Below are 19,987 nucleotides of genomic sequence, written 5' to 3' on the forward strand. Positions count from 1 at the left end.
GGGGGGCCCAGCGCCACCCAGCACCCACAGAGCTCGTGCACGGCGCCCCTGAGCTCCCCCACCCCAGCACCCACGGACCCCACGCACGCCCCCCCCCCCAAACCCGCCATCACGTGATGCAGCAGCCGGTGGGGGGGGGGGCGGGTCGCAGGGCGCATGCGCGGGACCAGAGTCTTGGGGGGGCCACGCGTGCAAGGGGGGGGGGGTGGGTGTGCAAGGAGGGGCGCAGCACGGGGCTCGTGCACAGGGGGGGGATGTTGCACAGGGCCGGGGGTGCACGGGTGGGAGTGGGGGTGTGTGTGTGTCACGGGGGGGGGGCGTGCAAAGCGGGGGGGGGGTCTGTGCACGGGCGGCGAGACTCTGGGCGGGGGTACCCACGGGGAACGAGCCCCACCCGGACGCCTGGGTGTCGTGTGAGTGTGTGTGTGTGTCCCCTTCCCCCCCCCCCCGGGCGTGCGTGGGCGGGGGTGGGGCGGGGTGGGGAGCCGTCCCCGTGGCAACCGCCCGCCCCCGCCTGGCCCGCACACGCGTGTCCTGACATGTGCGTGTGCACGCCCGGCTGTGCGCGTGCGCTGCAGGCCCGCGCCGCGAGGCCGGAGCCGTGGGGACGCGCGTGGCGGGGGGACACGCGTGGCCGGGGACGCGCCGGGGACACGTGAGTGGCCGCGGGCACGCGTGAGCGCGGAACACGCGTGTGACATGCCCATCCCGCTCTTTCCACCCCCCCCTCCCCTCACCCCCCCCCCCCTCTGCCCCACTTCTGCGCGGCGCCATTGGCTGGGCCGGGCGCGGGGGGGGGGGGGACGACACACACGGACACACAGACACGGACACGCGGGGACAGGGACAACCCCACCGGGCCGCCGCTAACCGGGGGGGCCCCGCAGGTACCACCCCCCCCCCCCACCCCCTCGGACGGGCCGGGGGTGTCCCGGAGGGGGGAGGAGGGGGGGGATCGGTGTCCTCCCCCCCTCCCCGACCGTGCGTGTCTGTGTCCCCCCCCCTTCCCCACGCAGGCCGCGCCGGGCCGGGCGATGCTGCGGGCCCCGGGGCCGCTGGGGCCGCCCCCCGGCCGCCTCCTCCTGCCCGACGCCGCCGCCGCTGCCCTGCGGCTGCTGCCGCCGCTGCCCGGGGTGAGTCCGGGGGGACGGGACGGGGCGTGGGGGGGACACACGGACACGGGACACACACACACACACACACGGGGGGGGGGGGGGATTACGGCCGCCCCGCGGGGTCAGTTCGGGGTCCCGGAGGGGCGGCCCGGCCCGGTGCGGAGCTGCCGTGGGGGTGGGGCTTCCCCGCCCCCTCCCGGCCGCCGTAGCGGACCCCCCCCCCCCCCCATCCCCCCCCATCCCGGCCGCACCGGGCCGGGCCGCTCCCGCCGCCGCGCTCGGGGTAAGGGGAACGGGATGGGGACACCCCCCCCCCCCCCCCACCCAACACATCCCCACCCGGGAGGGGACCGCGGGGCCGTGACGGGACTCGGGGGGTGAGGGGGGGGCGGAGGCGGCCGGGCGGGCCCGGTGCCCCGGGTTTGGGCGGGGAGGGATTGCCGCGCTGCTACGGAATGGGGGGGGGAACCCCCGGCCCCCCCCGGCCCCCCCAGCCCCTCCCGTGGTGCCCCCCCCAGCACCCACTGCCCACCCCCCCGGTGCCCCCCATAGTACCCGGTGTGCTGGGAGGGGGGGTGCCGGGGTGGGTTTGGGGGGGGGGGGTGTGTGTGTGTGTGTATATGGGTGCTGCCCCCCCCCCCCCCCATCAGCACCCCGGGCAGGATGCGACCCCTCGCCCTGCGCCGCAGATGGAGCCGGTGCCGAAGGCGGTGCTGGGGGCGGCGCTGGCCAAGCCCCGGCGCCCCGTCATCGCCTGCAGCGTCTGCCAGATCCGCTTCAACTCCGAGGTGGGACCCCCCCCCCCAAACACCTGGGACCCCCCCCCAAACACCTGGGACCCCCCCAAACACCTGGGACCCCCCCTTCCCTGGGCACCTGGGTTCTGCTCAGGTTTGGGGGGGCAGCCCCGCTGCACCCCACAGCTGGGTGTGCTTCCCCTGCTGGCACCCGTGTCCTCGGGGTGGGGGGGTCCCCACACTGTCCCATGTCCCCAGGGGTGGGGGGGTCCCCAGGGTAATGCTTGTCCCCAGGCTTGGGGAGGGGGGTGTGTCCTCCCATGCCCCCAGGGTGGGGGTCTCCAGGTTGGGGGGGCTCTTGGGTGCCGTGTTCCCAGGGGTGGGGGTCCCCATTGTGTCCCATGTCCCCAGGGTTGGGGGGCCCTGGGGTGCTGTATCCCCAGGGGTGGGGGTCCCCATTGTGTCCCATGTCCCCAGGGTTGGGGGGCCCTGGGGTGCTGTATCCCCAGGGGTGGGGGTCCCCATTGTGTCCCATGTCCCCGGGTTGGGGGGCCCTGGGGTGCTGTATCCCTAGGGGTGGGGGTCCCATGGCCCCAGGGTTGAGGGTTCCCCAGGGATGGGGGTCCTCAGGGTGTCCCATGTCCCCAGGATTGGGGAACCCTCGGATGCTGTGTCCCCAGGGGTGGGGGTCCCTAGGGATGGGGGTCCCCCGGGGTGTCCCCCGTCCCCAGAGGGGGGGTCTCTGTGCTGACCGGTGTCCCCGGGTGTCCCCAGAGCCAGGCGGCAGCGCACTACCAGGGCAACCGGCACGCGCGGCGCCTGAAGGGGCTGGAGGCCGCCCGTGCCCGCCGGGGGGGGGACACCGGGGACACCCAGGACACCCCTGGCCCTGCGCCCCCCCCGGCTGGGGAGACGCCTGACCGCCCAGGTGGGTCCCAGCACCCCGGGGTGCCCCCCCCGGTGTCACCCCTGTGCCCCCCACCCCCGGTTAACCCTCCCCGTGCCGGCAGGCGAGCAGCCCCCGGCCCCCGCAGCCCCGGGTGCCCCCGGGCCCCCCTCGCCCCCCGTTCCCCCCCCGGCCGTGGCCACGGAGGCGTCGGGGGGGACGCGGGGGGACGCGGCGGGGGGCGAGGAGGAGGAGGAGAAGGCGAAGGCCAAGCGGCTGCTGTACTGTGCCCTCTGCAAGGTGGCCGTCAACTCCCTGTCCCAGCTGGAGGCCCACAACAAAGGTGGGGGACCCTGGGTGACATTGGAGGGGTGGTACGGGGGTCCTATGGGTGCAGGGACATCCCGGGGTGGGGTCTGGGGTGCGCACAGGGGCTGTGTGGGTGCAGCAGGGGGTCTCGGGGCAGGGGGGGGTCCCGGGGCGCAGGGTGACTCCCCCCCACCCCGTGTGCGCAGGGACGAAGCACAAGACGCTGGTGGAGGCGCGCAGCGGGCTGGGGCCCATCCGCGCCTTCCCGCGGCTGGGGGGGGCTGCGGGGACCCCCCCGGCCGAGGCCCCCGAGCGCTCCTTCCACTGCCAGATCTGCAACGTCCGCCTCAACTCCGAGCTCCAGCTCAAGCAGGTACCGCGGACCCCCAGCCCCACCCCCCAGGGACCCCCAAGCCTCCCTGGGAACCCCCAGAAACCTGTGGGGGCCCCTCCCAAACTGTCCCCATCCCGCTGGACCCCCCCAAGGACCTCAGGGGACCCCTCACCCCCCGGGACCCCCCCAAACCCTTCAGAGGCACCTCCAGGACCTTCCGAACCCCCGTGAGACTCCCAGCCCCTCATGGGACTCCCCCAAACCCTCCTGAGCCTATTGGGACCCCCAAGAATCCTATGGGACCCCACCCCCCCCAAAAATGCTTTTGGGACCCCCCCAGACCCACTTGACTCCCCTAACCGCCCCCCCCCCCCCAGGACTCCCTGAGCCCCCATCACAGTGGGTGCAGGGTGACGCCGTGGGTGACCCCCCCCCCCCAATCACAGCCCCTGGACTTCCCCCCCTGCCCCCCCCATACATACACCTGGGGGGTCCCTGCTCAGCACCCCCCAACTCCTCCCCCCCCCCCCCAGCACATCTCCAGCCGGCGGCACCGTGATGGGGTGGCCGGAAAACCCAACCCGCTGCTGAGCCGCCACAAAAAACCCCGGACCCCCCCGGAGCTGGTGAGCGGGGGGCTGGGGGGGGGGGGGGTCTATAGGGTGTCCTGGGGGTGTCCTATGGGGGGGGGGGATACCTAGAGGGTGCTGGGGGGGGGCCCTGCGGGGCAGTGGGATGCTCAGGGGTCTCTATAGGGTGCCCTGAAGGGTGCCTGGAGGCAGGGACCCTCTGGGGGGGGTCTTGGGGTGCCTGGGGGTATCGTGGTGGGTGCCCCATGGCGGGGGGGGGGCTGGGGGGGGCTGTAGCACCCGTGGGGATACCTGTAGGGTACCTGACTGTACCTCAGTGGGTGCCCCAGAGGGTGGGGGGGGGGCTTGGGGGTACCTATAGGGTGCTGGGGGGGGGTGGGGCTATAGGGGTGCTGCCCCATCACTGACCCCCCCCTCGCCCCCCCCGCAGGCGCCGCTGCCCTTCCCCAAGGAGCTGCCCAAGGCGCTGGCGGGGGGGGGGGCTGCTGCCGCCCCCCCTGGCCCTGGCAGCCGCCGCCGCCGCCATGGCCGCCCCCCCGCTGGCCCTGCGCCCCCCCGGGCCCCCCCTCCTGCCCGGGCCCCCCCTGGCCCCCGCCCTGCTCCGCCCCGCCCCCGGGCCCCTGCGCCCCGCCCACGCCCCCCTCCTCTTCTCCCCGTACTGACACCCCCCCCCCCCCGGCAACCGTCGCCCGGCAACCGGCAACCCCCTGGCGAACGGTACCCAACCATCACCCGGGGCCCAGCGGCGGTTACCTGGCAACCGTTACCCAGCAACTGCAACTGGCAACCGCCCGGTAATGGTTACCTGGCAACGGTCACCCGGCGATGGTTACCCGGCAACCCCACGGCACGATCCAGCGACTGTTGCCGTGTGACCCGGAAGCAGTGGTTACCCTAGCAACGACACCTGGCAACCACCCCAGAATGGTTACCTGGCAACAGGACCCACCCACCCACCTGCCTGGCAACAGTTACCTAGCAACCTCCCTCCGGCAACGGTTACCCAGCAACCCGCCTGACAATGGTTACCTGGCAACAGGACCGGCATCCTGCCCAACAACGGGCACCCAGCAACGGTTACCTAGCAACCCTCTGAGCAGTGGTTGCCTGGCAACCAGAAGATGTTTACCCAGCAACGGGACCCAGCAACAGTTGGCCGGCAACGGGACTGGGCATCCCCCCCCTCCCCCCGTGCCCAGCAACGGTTACCTGGCAACAAGCCCCTGCAATTGCACCTGGCAACGGTTACCTAGCAACCGTGCCCACCAGTGGTACCTGGCAATGATGAGCTGACAGTGCTTACCCGGCAACGGGACCCAGCAACGGTACGTGGCAACGGTTGCCCAGCAACAGGCCCTGGCAGCTGCACCCGGCAACTGAGCCCAGCAACAGCCCCCGGCAACGGCGCTTAGCAACAGCACCTAGCAACCGCCCCGGCAACAGCACCCAGCGACTGATCCCAGCAACCATCCCTAGCAACCGGCTGCACCCAGGAGCTGCCCCTGGCAACCGTCTCCCTGGCAACCGTCTCCCTGGCAACCGTCCCCCCTCCTCTCCCCCGGCTGCTTTTTGGGCTCAGCGATATTTTTTAACTGGAATTGGGATATTTGGCAGGAAAACGATGAGCCCCCCCCCCCCCCCCGGCCCCACTGCACAACTCCCACGGGGACGGGGACCCCCCCCAGCGCCCCGGGGCAGGGTGGGGGGGAGTGTCGGGGGGGGGGGGTGTCCCCAGTGCCCCCCTCCCCGCCCCCCCCCCGGCACCTCAGGGATCCGCTAAGCAATCAGTGATGGCTCGCAGGGAAGGGAGCCCCCCCCCGCCCCGGGGTGCATTCCCCCCCCCCCAAAGTGTGCCCCCCCCCAACAGGGTGCCCCCTCCCCCCCCCAAGCCATGACCTCTTGCACTGAGGGCAGCGAGCCCCGCACACGCCCCGGGGGGGGGGGGCACCCATCACCCCCCCACCCCGGGGCCCCCCCTCTGGGCCCAGCCCATTGCAATAATGCGGGGGGCTGGGGCACCCCCCACCCTGTAAATAGCGCCCCCCCCCCCCCCCCCTTGCCCCACCTCCGGTACTGCCCCACAAACACTGTGGCCCCCCCCCCCCCCGGCACTGCCCCATCACTGTGCCCCCCCATCCTTACTGCCCCCCACTATCACTGTGCCCCCCCCAACCTTACCGCCCATCACTGTGCCCCCCGCTATCACTGTGCCCCCCCTTATCACTACAGCCCCCCCCCACTTGGCACTGGCCCCCCCCATCCTTATTGCCCCACAACTGGCACTGTGCTCCCCCCCAAACCTTGCACTGCCCCCCCCCATTCCTTATTGCCCCCCCCACTTGCCCTGGCCCCCCACTTTCTTAGTGCCCCCCCCCCCCAAGTCAATACTGTGATTTAAGCAAAGCAATAGCAGGTGGGGGGGGTGAGGGGGGCAGGGTTTTGGGGAGGGGGGGGACACAGAGCCCTGGTCCCCTCCCCTGCGTCCTCCTGTCCCCATGTGTCCCCCCCCCCGGCTTTGTCCCAATAAATGACGAGGTTTGAGCCTCCGGTGTCGTGTTGGGGGGGGGGCCCAGGGGGTGGGGAGGGTCCATGTCCCCCAGGTGTGTGTCCCCCCGTTCCCCCCCCCCACCCCAACATCCACACGTGTCCCTACAGCCCCCCCCATACCCCCACGCACGTGTGTGACCCCCCCCACGTGTGTCCCTGCCCCCCCATGCCTGGGTGGGGGCGGCGCAGGGAGAGACGAGGCGACAGACGGGAATTGGGGGGGGGGGGTCTGGCGTGTTGGGGGGCCGGGGGGGGGGGCTGGGTTAGCGCAGCAGCGACCACTTGATCTGTTCCTTCGCCGACTGCAGCACCTGTGGAGGGGGAGGGCAGCGTCGGGCATGGGGCACCCATGGGTGCGGGGCGGGGGGGCTGAAGGCACCCGTGGGCACTGGAGACGGGGGGGTGGTCCCCAGGGGGTGTCACTGAGGTGTTGGGGGAGGGGGCCAGGGAGACCTGGAGGGATGGGGTGGGCATGTGGGGGGGTCAGGGGGACACCCAGGTGGCAGTTGGGGGCACCCATGGGTGCAGGGAGCTGCCCTGGTTGGTGGGTTTGGGTGGGGGGGGGGGGTGTCAGGTCCTACCTGTGATACCGTCTGCTCCGTGAGGGGCACGTCCTCGCCCTGCAACACACAGAGGGAGGTGGGTGCCGGAGGGGGGGCACCCATGGCCCCCCTGGGGCCCCTCCATTCCTCGCCCCCCCTCCCCCCCATGGCCCCCCCGTACCCGCACGGCCACGCGATGCACCACTTGCTGGGGGTCGCTCTCCAGGACCACGCTGGTGGGGGGGGGGGGAGGAACAAAGACCCATCAACACCCAGCACCCCCCCACCAGGCCCGTGGGCACCCGGTGGGGGGGGACACACACAAACCCTGGAGGGGGGGGACACACACAGGCACCCACCCGCCATCCACGATCTCATCCACGGCGAGGAAGAGCCCCTCCATGTTCTCCAGCAGCGCCCGCTTCTCCACGTTCTTCCTGGGGGGGGCCCTGCCCGCTCAGCACCCATAGCTCCCCCCTGCCCCCAGCAATGGGACCCCCTCCCAGGTGCCTGCTGGGCCCCCCCCCCCCCTCCCCGTGTCAGAGTCTGTTGGGTCCCCCTGGAACCATGGGTGCCCCCCCCCCAAGGAATATGGGTGACCCCAGGACCCACAGGTGCCCCCCCCACCCCAGACCCAAGAGTGACTCCAGGACCCATGGGTGCCCCCCTGGATCCCCGGGTGACCCCAGGACCCACAGGTGACCCCCCCCCGGGACCCAAGAGTGACCCCAGGACCCCCGGGTGACACCCCCCCCCCCGCATCGTACCGCAGCATCTGGCTGAGCGAGTCGAAGAGGCAGTTGAGGACGGCCGTGAGCATCAGCTGGGGGACACCGAGCGGGGTCACGCGGTGGCACGACCAGACGGGGACACCCGAGGTGGGTCCAACCCGCGCCCCCCCGCCCCAGCCCCATGGCACCTTCTGTGTCCCCTCCCTCCCCCGGGGACCTTTCTACGTGTCCCCTCGGTGTCCCCCGCCCTGGTAACCCAGGGACCCCCCTCCCTCTCCTGTTTGTCCTCCAGATCCCCTCTGTGTCCCCAGCCCGTCACCCCCGGGTGCCCCCCCCTGCCCTGACACCCCTGGGTGCCCCCAGCCCGTCACCCCCGGGTGCCCCCCCCCTGCCCTGACACCCCTGGGTGCCCCCAGCCACCTCATTCTCGTGGGAGCTGCCGATGACGTAGAAATAGAGGTCGATGCTGCTCTTGTAGACGACGGTCAGGCCCTCGAGCAGCGCGATCTCGCCTGCGGGCACAGCCTGGTGTCACCCGTGGGACCCCCGCATGGCCCCGCTGTCCCCACGGGGGGGTGGCAGCCCCCCCCCCCCGCCCAGGGGACACGCACACATGTCCCCGTCCCCGTAACACTCACTGTCGGTGCGGTGGGTCTTGTTGAAGATATTTTTCTCGAAGGCTTTCTGCTCCTTGGCGCTGGGGTACGTGTCATCGTAGTACTGCGGGGACAGCGGGACGTGGGTTACCCCCCCAGGCCCCAAGGAGGTTCCCCCCTCCCCGACCCTGCTCTGGGCCACCAACCCTGTCCCCACACCTCCGTCCCTGCCACGTGCCACCCCGTGTCATCGCGTCCCCTCACCTTGGCGAAGAGCCGGTCGCCATCGTTGTCCAGGATGATGACGGCTTTGACGGTGTAGAGGGACGGCTCCTGCGGGGACACAACCGCTGTCACCCCGCTGACACCCCCTTCCCGGGGACAGGGACCCCCAGCCCGGCGAGGGGGGACACCCTGTGTCACCACACCACCCCTCTGTCACCCAAACACCGCCTCGGTGGCACCAAGGACACCGGGAAGGAGCCGGTGTCCAGCACCCCCGTCCTGGTAAGGGGGTCCTGGGCGGTGGCTGCTGCGGGGCCAGGCTGGGGTGGGGGGTGTCCCCGTCCCCGTCGATCCGGGTGCTCCCGAGCTCCCGGGACCAAGTTCTGTGATGCACTGACTGCCCGTAGCCACAGCCGGAGTGTAGGACAGAACCTCGCCCCGGGCGCTGCCAGGCCACCACCGGCCACCGATGGCCACCAATGGCCACCACCACCGGCCACCACCCCCAAAGGGACCCCGTGGGTACCGCTGGTGGGGACAGGGCACCCACCGCCCTGGGAACCGTCACCCCACGGGCAGGATAAGGCCACCACGGGGGGGGGGGGGCGCACAGCCACCCCCAAGGGCAGGGAGAACCCCCCCCTCCTTCCCCCCATGGCCGCCCCCCTACTTACCCCATGGCCCCGCTGCCACCCCCATTTACTGCCCATTGCCCCCCCCCCGACTCCACTGGCACCCCCATGGTCCCCAACTGCCCCCCCCAGCATCCCCATTTCCCCCCTATTTCTGCCCCTTTCCCCCCTATTTCCCCCTCACTTCTCCTCATTTCCCCCATTTCTCCTCATTTCCCCCCTATTTCCCCCTCACTTCTCCTCATTCCCCCATTTCCCCCTCACTTCTCCTCATTCCCCCCCATTTCCCCCTCACTCCCCCCCATTTCCCCCCCATTTCCCCCTCACTCCCCCCCATTTCCCCCTCACTTCTCCTCATTTCCTCCCATTCCCCCCCATTCCCCCCCATTTCCCCCCGTTCCCTCCCCACATACCCCCGCTGCTGCCGCCCAGCACCCCCCCCCGTGCCCCCCGCTTCCCCCCTCGCCCCCCGTTCGCTCCCGTCGCCCCCCCCAGGCCCCCCCCCGGCCCCGCCGGCCCCTACCAGGATCAGCGCCTCCATTTTGCGCTCGCCGCTGCCGACGTGGAGCCGGAAGAGCAACCGCCGCTCATTGGCTGCTATGCTGCCAATCACACCGCCGGGCACCGCCCCACTGGGTTGAATGGGTGAAGCGGAGCCCCATCTGACCAATCGCTGCGCGTCTGCGCGCGGAGGGCGGGCCAATCTTTCCCGCCCTTCCCGAAGCGACCGCTGATTGGGTCTACATCCTATCAGTCAACTCCAGGCCGCACTCCCGGAAGCCGAATGGGCGGTACAGTTCCCATGGTGACCGGGGAAGCGCTGACGTAACCTCACTGCCGGTTCCTTTCTGTGGTTGGCTGACTCGACAACCACGTGACCGGAAAGCGTTTGGGGAAGCGGTTCCTTTTTTTTTTTGCTTGGCCACACCCCTTGGGGGTTCACGACCTCTGACCTTTGCCTTCTCTGGGGTCGCGGACGTGGGGGGGGGGGTGGCGGCCAGGCGGGGCCTCCCGGTGTCCCCGGGGCGTGGCCCAGGCCCTGCGGTGTCACGGTTCCCCCCCCCCCCCCGCGGCCGCGGGCGGATGCGCTGGGCCGGGCTGATAACGCCTGGCGGGGGGGGGGGGTGTGTGTGTGTGTGGGGGTGTGACCCCCCCCCGCGTGGGCCCCGGCCTTGGGCAACGGGCCGCGGCTTCCTGCCGCCCCGGGGGAGGCACGCACACAACGGGGGGGGACGCCGGAGTGGCCCCGTCACTGCCCCCCCCCCCGGGGTCCCCCCCCCGTATCTCCCTGCCGCCCCCATCATCCCCCCGGGCCCCCGTGTCCCCCCTTCCCCACCCGCCCCTGGTCCCTCTGCCCCCCCCGTGTCCCCACCCCTGTCCCCCTCTGCCCCCCCATGCCCCCTGTGTCCCCCCCGTGTCCCCCCTCCTCCTGTCCCCATCACCCCCCTGTGCCCCCCCGTGTCCCCCCCCCCCCGTGTCCCCCTTTTCTGTCCCCCATCTTCCACTCCCATCCCCCCCGTGTCCCGTCCCCCCCCACTTCCCACCCCACCCCCTGTCCCCGGGTTCCTGTCCCCCCCCCCCCCCGTCCCCCCAGGGTGTCCCCGGGGCGGGCACCGGGTGGCAGCGGGCACGGGGCCGCCCTGGGGGCTGGCACTGCCGGGCTCCGTGTCCCCACGGCCCCGTGTCCCCGCCGGGCATGGCCCTGCCCTGAGCACGGGCACCAGGTGGGTCACGGCGTCGCGGTGGGGACGGGGCACGCGCGTGTGCGACGGGGGTGGGGAGGCGTGTCACGGGGACGGGCACACGCGTGTGTGATCCCCAGGGAGGGATTGTGTATGTGGCGGGGGGGTCAGAGCACGCGTGTGCCCGTGTGTTGGTGGTGGTGCACGCGTGTGCCCAGGGACTGGGTGTCTGTGCAGGTGTGTGCACGAGGATCACGATATCGGTGCACGCGTGCGCCCAGGGACTGGGTGTCTGTGCAGGTGTGTGCACGAGGATCACGATATCGGTGCACGCGTGTGCACAGGGACTGGGTGTTGGTGCACGTGTGTGCACAAAGATCACGGTATCGGTGCACGTGTGTGTTCAGGGATCGGTGCACAGGCGTGTTCAGGGAGGGTGCCAGGGCAGCAGAGCACGCGTGTGCTGTGTGCTGGTGCATTCGTGCTTGTGCTGGTGCACGCGCGTGCCCAGGGATCGGGGTATCAGCGCACGCGTGTGCTCTGAGGGATACTAGTGCTCGCCTGGGCTCATTGCACAAGCGTGTTCAGAGAGGGTGCACGTGTGTGCCCGTGTGTTAGTGCTTGTACGGGTGCACACGCGTGCACGAGGATCACAGCATCGGTGCACGCGTGTGCCCAGGGCTCGGGGCGTTGGTGCACGTGTGTGCCCAGGAGGGTGCCGGGGCGGCAGAACGCGCGTGTGCCGTGTGTTGGTGCTCGTCCTGGCGCACGCGTGTGCCCAGGGATTGGTGTATCGGTGCCTGCGCGTGCCTGGCTGCGTGTGCGGGGCAGGCAGGGTGCAGGCAGGGTGCAGGCAGGGTGCCAGCAGCTCGGCAGGGGGGTGACGGTGCCGGGGCCCTGGCTCAGCCCCGGGCGGAAACGGCCCCAACGGCTGCGGGGGAAGAGGGGGAGACACGGGGGGGGGTGACACGGGGGGGGGAGACACGGGGGGGGGTGACACGGGGGGGGGGGTGACACGAGGGGGGGGGTGACACGGAGGGGGGGTGTGTGACGGCCAGGCCACGGGTGGGACGCATCGGTTGGTCCTTGTGCAACGTCCCGGCGTTGGGCAACGGGGTGGCGCAAGGCGGGCGGCACCCGGGGTGCACCCACGGGTGGGGGGGGGACGCACCCACGGGTGTGGGGGGACACCCCCACGCACACACACACCCCGCGGGGGGACACCCCACGTCCCTGCCCCGTCCCCCGCTGCACCCCGAAAGCAGAAGTGGGAGCAGGAAGGGACCTGCGGGGGGGGACACACACGGACACACACCCGACACGGGTGGGTCCGTGGGTGCCCCCCCCCCGGGACGGGCGATAACCCCTTATCTGGGGCGGCAGGAGGAGGCGGCGCCGCGGCTCCGGCATGGGGGACCCCGAGGTGAGCGGGGGGGCCGGGGGGGGGCACTGGGGGGTGTCTGAGGGTGTCATGGGCGACGTGGGGGGTCCTGGGGGTGTTTCAGGGGACCCCGGGGGTATCGGGGGGGGGCTCTAGGGCCCGGGGGGGGAATTGGGGCGGGGCCAAGGGCCGCCCTCGGCCAATCAGAGCCAACGATGCGCCTTGCCCCGCAGACCCTGGCGGCGCTCGGGGAGGTCGGGGGGCGGGGCCATCCCTTGGCCCCGCCTCTATGTCAGCCCCTGGCCCCGCCCCCGCCGGGCCCCGCCGAGGTGGAGCTCACGTGGCAGGAGATCCTCTCCCTCAGCGAGCTCCAGGTGCGCCACGCCCCCCGCGGGGCCACGCCCCTCTCAGACCACGCCCCCTCAGAGACCACGCCCCCCCGCTGCAGGGTCCTACCGCCCCCTGCCGGCCACCGCGGCTCCACACCCCACCCCCCCCCGCGATCCCCAACGCCCCCCCGGGACCCCCCGGCACCCACCTCCCCCTGGGAACCCCCACTGCCCCCCCCCCATCACACCCACCTTCCCCAAACCTCCTTCCGCTGCACCCACCTCCCTGGCAGACCCCCCCCCCCCCCCCATAGCACCCGCTCCCTGGCAGACCCCAACTGCACCCACCTCCCCCCCCGGGCCCCCCCATTCCCTCCCGCTCACCCCCTCCCTCTCCCCCGCAGGGCCTGGACATGGTGACAGACCCCCCCTTCGACCCCCTCTTTTGCCCCCTCCCTCCTCTCCCCCCTTCTCCCTACACCCCCCTTCCTCCTCCTCCTCCTCCTCCCCCCCCCCCCCCACCCCCCTTTTACCCCCCCTTTCCCCCCCCCCTCCTTTCCCCAATCCCCCCCTACCAACACCCTTCGCTCCGGAGCCCCCGACCCACCCAGTCGCTCCCTGGGGGGGCGGCGGCGGCGGCAGCAGTCGGGACCCCCGCCGGGCGCTGGCATCGGCGTTACCCATCGGACCCGAAGCCATCGTCAACTTGCCGGTGGAAGATTTCAACGCGTTGTTGGGACGAGCGCGATTGTCGGGACCGGAGTTGGCTTTAGCTCGTGACATCCGCCGTCGCGGCAAAAATAAGGTGGCGGCTCAAAAATGTCGCCGCAGGAAATTGGAAGCCATCGCTCGGTTACAGGCGGAATTGGGGAGGTTGGGGAAGGAACGGGAACGGTTGTTGAGGGCGCGGGGACAGGCGGAACGGGCGCTGGGGGCTCTGCGGCGTGACCTGGCCCGTGTTTCGGCGCAGGTGCTGGGGGCCCTGAGGGACGGGGCCGGGAACCCCCTGCCCCCCGAGAGGTTCGGGCTGCGCCTGACGCCTGACGGGGGGCTCAGCCTGGACAGCCCGGGGCTGGGGGAGTTGTCCTGAGCCCCCAAAGGGCACCCAAGGGTGTCCCCGCACACCCCGTGGCTGCGATGGGTCCTGCACCCTGCGCTGTCCCCCAGCCCCTCGGGGTGCCCCCAGCCCTCCCCGGGACACCCCGTCACCGCCACCCCTGTACATAGACAATAAACCAGCTCACGAGGGGCCAGCGCCTGTGTCGCCTCTGTCACCTCCCGTCACCCCGGGGTGACGCATTCCTGCCACCCTCCTTCTCCGTCCCCCCAGGGCGAGGAGGTGTCCCCACCTCGCCTCAACCCAAGTGACGCGTCCCCGTTACTCCGTCCCACCCTGGGGCGTCACGTACTCGTCAGCCCCACGTCCGCCTGTCACCTCCTGTCCCTGTCACCTCTGGGTGACGCCTGGACCTCACTTTCCCTGGGGTACCTACCCCAAGACCTCGTGCCCCAGCCCTGGCAGCCTCATCCCCCCCTTCCCCCCCCATCCTGTCCCCTCCATCCTCTTCCTCACCCCTGTCCCCAAACCCCCCCGAACCCCCCGTCCCCCCAGCTTCACCCCCACCCTGTCCCCTCCCTGTCTGCTCCATCCTTGTCCCCTCTGTCCCCAACCCCCCGCCCCGTCCCCACAGACGGGACACGCTTACAAAAATACCCTTTGTTTTATTTACAAGGCCCCCCGCCGCACAGCAGCGCCGCCTCCCGGGTGCTAACGGGCTCCCATGGGTGCTGCAAGGAAGGGGACAGCCATGGGGGGGGGGGGGGTGCATCCCCAGCCCCGGGGGGTGTCACACGCGTCCCCTTGCACCCCCCCCCGTCGTCCCCTCGTGCTCACCTCCGCCGGTGACCCGTGGGCTCCTCTCCCCTTGCCGGTGGCTCCTAAAAAAAGCGGAGGCAAGCGTTAGCGACCCGGGGGGGTGTCCTGGGGGGGGGGAAACGGGGATGTGGGGGGGTCACACACACACACACAGAAGCTGCTCTTACCTACAGCGTCCCTGCCCTGCGCTCTGCCGTGCTGCGAGGGGGAGAACTTTTTTTGGGGGGGCGGGGGGGGTGTGTGTCCCAATGCCAAGGGGACACCCCCAGGATGGGGCTGGGGGGGCGGCGGAGGTTGAAACGGGGGGTGCGGGGCCCGTGAAGGGCGAAATGGGGCTGGGGGGGGGGGGGGGAAATGTGTGTGGGGATGGGGGGGGGCGAAATGCCTGAGCTAGTCTGAGCTGGGGGCAGGGGGGGGGGATATGGGCTGCGCCCCGCAACCGCTGACACCAGAGTGGCGTAGAGAACAAATATAGGTATTAAAAAAAAAAAAAAATTAAAAAAAAAAAGAATAATTAAAAAAAAAAAAAGACACATTTATTCAGCGTCATGTTGTGTTACAGTTAGCGATCGACAGCACGGGCGCGCAAATAAAACCGAGGCTCCCGGGAGGCCTCGTCGGAATGCTTCCACGGCACAGAAAACTAAAATAACCTGTTGTACAATTAGTCACAAACACAGTCCTGTTTCGCAAAGGAGACTTCTGTCTAACACACGTCTTCATGGAGCAGCCACCCCCCGCCACAGCTGTGAGTGGGCCGAGTTCACAACTGGTGTAACCTGCAGCTTCCCTGTCCCTTCTCTGGCTCGCCTCTCCCGCTAAGCTTTGTTTCCTGTTGAATAATACGGAATAAAGTTAATCTAAAACGGCCCCGGGTCCAGCCGCCGCTTTGAGGGCGTTTGGTAGCTTTTATTTAAAAAAAAAAAAAAATAAATAATAATAGGGTTTGGTTTTGGTTTTTTTTTTTTTTCCTTTTATTTATTTTTTTGTTAAGGTAACGCTGGTTTTGGGATGGTTCGCCTGCTTCGCGACGGACGGGCTTACCTGGGTGTTAAAACCTCCTGCCGCCGCCGTAGCTGCCGCCGCCGCTCGAGCTGCCGTAACCGCCTGCGAGAGGAAGGGAGGGTTAGAGAAATACTTGGGGAGGGGTGGGGAAAAAGCAGATTTGGGGTGCTGCATCTGACACCCCCCCGCCCCGCCTTGGGGACTCACCGCCGCCGTACGGCCCCGAGCTCCTGCCCCCGAAGTTGCCCCCCTTCATGGGGCCGAAATTGGACGACTGGTTGTTGTAACTGCCGAAATCGTTGTAGTTCCCCCCGCCGCCAAAATTGCTGCCTGGAGTGAGGGGTTTCGGGGTGGGGGGCGGAAAAGGGGGGGGAAATGGGGTCAGTGCACAGAACGGGGGGGCACTTGGGGGTCTCAGGGGGGTTAATAGGGAGCCCAGAGGCACCCCATGGTTGCGGGGGGGTTAACAGGGAGCCCAGGGGCAGCTGGGGGCTTTGGGGTGATTTCACTGGATTCCGGGGCACCCCACGGCCGGTGGGTGTTTAATGGGGCACCACGAGGGACCCAAAGGCTGGTGGGTGTTTAATGGGGGACCAGGAAGCACCCCATGGCCAGGGGGAGGATTTCACAGGAACCCAGAGGTGAGGGGGGGTTAATAGGGAGCCCAGAGGCACCTGGGAGCCTGGGAGGGGGGGAATTAATGGGGAGCCTGGAGGCACCCCCCTGCAGGGTGGGGGTCAAGGGGAGCCCAGAGGGGATTTATGGGGGGCCAGGGGAGGGGTGTCTGACCTGTGCCCGCTTCCGAAAGGCCGTTCCGCACGGCGAGCGCGGGTCCCCGGGCGGGACGCCGTCCTCCGCTGCCGCCGCCGAAACCCCCCCCGCCGTTATTATAACCGTCGTAGGTGCTGCTGCCGCCGTAGCCCCGGTTGCCGCCAGAGTAGCCGGGGCCGCTGCCGCCGTAACCTGGGGGAGAGGAAGGAGGGCGCTGAGCTCCGAGGGCCGCCCCGGCGGGCGCGTGGGGGCCGGGCTCCGGGTTCGGCAGGGCGGTGGGCTGCGTCCGCTGTCTGGGCCGGGCCACGGGGCCGGCTGGCGTCCTCGGCGAGCGGCTGGGCGCGTTGGCCGCTGCCCGTCGGAGAAATCCCGCTCTGGCCTTACCGTCATTGCCAAATCCATTATAGCCGTCTCCGCCGCCGCCATAACCGCCACCGCGGCTGCCACCAAACCCACCTGAAAAGAACAAACCGTTGTGGTTCAATCCGTCCACGCGGGGCCGGGAGGTTTAGAGCTGCCGGAGAGAAAAGTTCGGGGTGCCGAAATCCCGGCGTGGAGGGAGGAGGAGCGATGCTCTGGCCGGGCCGAGGGGGGGGGCCGGGAGCCGGAGCGGTGGCAGCCGGAGCGGCGGCGGCGTTTGGGCTAGGTTTTGAGCTGCATCTCGAGCCGGACGGCGTCCCTTGCGGCTGGCAGCCGGACGGGTCCCGCCGAACCACTTACCACGGCCGCCGAAGTTGCCGCCGCGACTGAAGTTGTCGTTACCGCCGAATCCGCCTCCGCGGCCGCCGCCGAAATTCCCGGAACCGCTGCGGCCTAGGAGAGGGGGCGGAGGGGGGGGACAGCCTTTAGGAACAGCACAGGCAGCGGGGTCTAGCGGCAGCTCAGGGCGGGGGGGGAGCAGGGGGCCGAGGCGCAGGCTCACCTCTCTGGCTGGCTGAGGCGCTGGCCATCTCCTGCTTCGAGAGGGCTTTCCTCACCTCGCAGTTGTGCCCGTTCACAGTGTGGTATTTCTGAACTGCGGAGAGGGAGAGAGCGAGGGGGGGAAAGGTTTAGGGGAAGGGGGATGCAAAACCGGGCGTCCCGCTCGCTTTTGGCACGCGCCGGACTTACTGACTATCTTGTCGACGGAGTCGTGGTCGTCAAAGGTAACGAAGGCGAAACCCCTCTTCTTGCCGCTGCCGCGATCCGTCATGATCTCGATGACTTCGATTTTGCCATATTGGCCAAAATAGTCTCTCAAGTGATGCTCCTCTGTGTCCTCCTTGATTCCGCCCACAAAGATTTTCTTCACTGTGAGGTGGGCTCCGGGCCGCTGGGAATCCTGTGGGAATACGGCGGCGTGGGTTTGGGGTGGGGGCAGCCCCCCAAAACCAGCCCTGGGCTCTGCCAGCCCCCTCCGGCGGGGTCTGAGTCCCCTCCACGAGCTGCTGGGGATGGTGGTGGCTGCTCCCTACCTCTCTGGATACGGCCCTCTTTGGTTCAACGACTCTGCCGTCCACTTTGTGCGGCCGGGCGTTCATGGCGGCGTCGACCTCTTCCACCGAGGAGTACGTGACGAAGCCGAAACCTCGCGAGCGTTTGGTGTTCGGGTCTCTCATCACCTGGGAGGACAAAACCGCGTCAGGGCACGGCGTGGAGCCCCCCGTGAAAAGCAGGAGCCCCTCTCTGTGGGGACATGGCTCCTTTCCCTCAGTTCCTTTGCCTCTCGCTCCTGCCCTGGCAGTCGCAGAGCGGTTGCTCTCCTCGTTACCCACGTTGTTATAAGTCAGCGGTGGGTCACCGAGGGCTGACGTTTGGCACCCACCCCCCGGCCCAGGGAGGAACTGGGGGCAGAGGGGATGGGGGGGGACCCCAGCAGGGATTTGGGTGGGGGGGTGTCTTACCACGCAGTCGGTCAGGGTGCCCCATTGCTCGAAGTGGCTGCGGAGGCTCTCGTCTGTGGTTTCGAAGCTGAGGCCGCCAATGAAGAGCTTGCGGAGCTGCTCGGGCTCCTTTGGAGACTGCAGGAAGGGGGTGATACGGAGAGGGGTGAGGGGCTGGACACCCCTATCCCCCCAGCTACAGAGATGCTCTGACACCCCCAAACCTCCTACATGGGATCCCCTGGCATTGGCCCAGCCCCAGGGAGGCCCTGTCACCCCAAAGTGCCCCCCCCCGGGACTGCCTCGCACCCCCTCAGCTCCAGGGAGGCCCTGTCACCCCCAGCCCCCCCTCACTGGACCCACTGTACTCCATCATCTCTCTCTTCAGCCCCAAAGAGGCCTCACCACCCCCAAACCCTCTCTACGGGGCCTCCTCACCCTCCTCTAGCCCCAGGGGGGCCCGTTCATACCCAGCCCCCTCTCTTCCCCCCCCCAACCTCCCTCCAGCGCCAAACTCAACCCTAGGGAGATCCTGCCCCCCCAGCCCCATCTGTGGGCCTGCCCAGGCCCCCCTCCCCCCCGAGACTCCCAGTGGGGCTGGACAGACCCCAGGGAGCCCCTGGGGACCCCAGACTCCATTTATGGGACCGACCAGGCCCAGGGAAGGCCCTGTGAACCCCGAGCCCCAATATGTGAGGCTACCTGTTCCCTCGAGGGGTCTGAGCCCCTCCAGGTCCCATTTGTCGCAGTATCCAGGCCCCAAAGGGACCCTGAGCCCCCCCAGCCCCTATCTATGGGGGTATCCAGGCCCCAAAGGGACCCTGAGCCCCCCCAGCCCCTATCTATGGGGGTATCCAGGCCCCAAAGGGACCCTGAGCCCCCCCAGCCCCTATCTATGGGGGTATCCAGGCCCCAAAGGGACCCTGAGCCCCCCCAGCCCCTATCTATGGGGGTATCCAGGCCCCAAAGGGACCCTGAGCCCCCCCGGCCCCTATCTATGGGAGTATCCAGGCCCCAAAGGGACCCCTCGGCCCCCTCAGTGTCCACCTGTGGGGCAGTACAGGCCCGTGAGGCCCCCAACTCTCCTCTGTGGTGCTGCCCAGGCCTCAAGAAAGCCCTAAACCCTCCCAGCCCCCCCCCCCCAAGAGACCCTGAACCCCTCCCCAGCCCCCATCTACGGGGTGACCGAGATCTCCATGGGGGCCCGGTCTCCGTCCCCCACTTTCGAGCAAACCCCCCCCCCCCAAATTCCCGCCGCCCCCCCGGCCCGACCTGCGCACTGCGCATGCGCGGAGGCGGCGCGGCCGCCATCGCCCACCCGAGCACAAAGGCGCGCACGTGGCCCCGCGCGCGGGGAGCCGCGGCGGGGAGGGAGGGGAGGAGAGGGGGGAGAGCGGGCGCGCGCGGGGCTGCGCATGCGCCGCGGGGGCCCCCCGACGCGCAGCGGACCATCGGCGCCTGCGCAGAAGGCGGCGGGCGGGAGACGCGCGCAGGCGCAGTACGCTCGGCCCGCGCGGCGGCGAGCGGGGCGGCGGGGGCGGGGAGGCCGCAGCGGGCGGCAGGGGCCGGCGGCGGGGCGGGGCGAGGCTGGGGGGCGGCGGGGCGCTTACCTCGGACTTGGCCATGGCGGCGGCGCGGGGCTGGGCGGGCTGGTCGGCGGGCGGCTCAGCGCGCGATGCTCCCTCTGCGAGGCGCCGACACAGAAAGGGGCCGAGCGACGCGAGCGCCGCCGCCTCACTCCGCCGCCCCCGCCGTCCGCCCGCCCCCCGGCCGCTCCCATTGGGCGGCACCGCCCGCGCCGCGCCCCCGCACCGCCTCCCATTGGGCGGTGGGCCTG

The 19,987-nt window shown here is 70.2% G+C and overlaps 4 protein-coding genes across 11 annotated transcripts; 2 read left to right on the forward strand and 2 right to left on the reverse strand.

The window, feature by feature from the left end:
• The first annotated feature begins 426 nt into the window (after window positions 1–426).
• On the forward strand, window positions 427–4,760 carry ZNF385A (zinc finger protein 385A). Its single transcript, XM_054807068.1, is given in 9 exon segments — window positions 427–655; window positions 1,017–1,133; window positions 1,766–1,903; window positions 2,627–2,780; window positions 2,863–3,081; window positions 3,254–3,420; window positions 3,915–4,007; window positions 4,402–4,443; window positions 4,445–4,760. Coding segments are annotated over 8 exon segments (1,101 nt in total). The 5' UTR covers window positions 427–655; window positions 1,017–1,034; the 3' UTR covers window positions 4,634–4,760.
• A 1,945-nt stretch (window positions 4,761–6,705) lies between these two features.
• COPZ1 (COPI coat complex subunit zeta 1) lies at window positions 6,706–10,158 on the reverse strand. The gene is made up of 9 exons (XM_054807223.1): window positions 9,768–10,158; window positions 8,652–8,720; window positions 8,430–8,511; window positions 8,212–8,303; window positions 7,828–7,883; window positions 7,420–7,497; window positions 7,242–7,293; window positions 7,100–7,138; window positions 6,706–6,829 (listed from the first exon to the last, which is right to left on the reverse strand). Exons 1-9 carry the CDS (start codon window positions 9,783–9,785, stop codon window positions 6,782–6,784), a joined length of 534 nt encoding a protein of 177 aa, XP_054663198.1. The 5' UTR covers window positions 9,786–10,158; the 3' UTR covers window positions 6,706–6,781.
• Window positions 10,159–10,855: 697 nt separating this feature from the next.
• Window positions 10,856–13,884, forward strand: NFE2 (nuclear factor, erythroid 2). Its single transcript, XM_054807218.1, has 4 exons — window positions 10,856–10,968; window positions 12,310–12,349; window positions 12,541–12,681; window positions 13,041–13,884. The coding sequence occupies exons 3-4, from the start codon at window positions 12,597–12,599 to the stop codon at window positions 13,724–13,726; spliced, it is 771 nt and encodes a 256-aa protein (XP_054663193.1). The 5' UTR covers window positions 10,856–10,968; window positions 12,310–12,349; window positions 12,541–12,596; the 3' UTR covers window positions 13,727–13,884.
• A 459-nt stretch (window positions 13,885–14,343) lies between these two features.
• HNRNPA1 (heterogeneous nuclear ribonucleoprotein A1) lies at window positions 14,344–19,919 on the reverse strand. 8 transcript variants are annotated; one of them, XR_008574433.1, is made up of 12 exons: window positions 19,761–19,919; window positions 18,172–18,288; window positions 17,743–17,889; window positions 17,399–17,609; window positions 17,211–17,303; window positions 17,009–17,131; window positions 16,673–16,744; window positions 16,307–16,480; window positions 15,725–15,847; window positions 15,557–15,619; window positions 14,531–14,574; window positions 14,344–14,424 (listed from the first exon to the last, which is right to left on the reverse strand). XR_008574433.1 is itself a non-coding variant. In XM_054807214.1 (11 exons), exons 1-10 carry the CDS (start codon window positions 19,773–19,775, stop codon window positions 15,564–15,566), a joined length of 1,101 nt encoding a protein of 366 aa, XP_054663189.1. In that variant the 5' UTR covers window positions 19,776–19,919; the 3' UTR covers window positions 14,344–14,574; window positions 15,557–15,563. The 8 variants fall into 8 exon arrangements, 7 of the variants coding, with proteins under 7 accessions (XP_054663189.1, XP_054663187.1, XP_054663192.1 ...); XM_054807214.1 differs by having other exon boundaries at window positions 14,344–14,574; window positions 17,009–17,101; XM_054807212.1 differs by having other exon boundaries at window positions 14,344–14,574.
• Between the last annotated feature and the right edge of the window lie 68 nt (window positions 19,920–19,987).

Source organism: Grus americana, chromosome 31 (genome assembly GCF_028858705.1).
Source record: "Grus americana isolate bGruAme1 chromosome 31, bGruAme1.mat, whole genome shotgun sequence".
NCBI classification, from domain to species: domain Eukaryota; kingdom Metazoa; phylum Chordata; class Aves; order Gruiformes; family Gruidae; genus Grus; species Grus americana.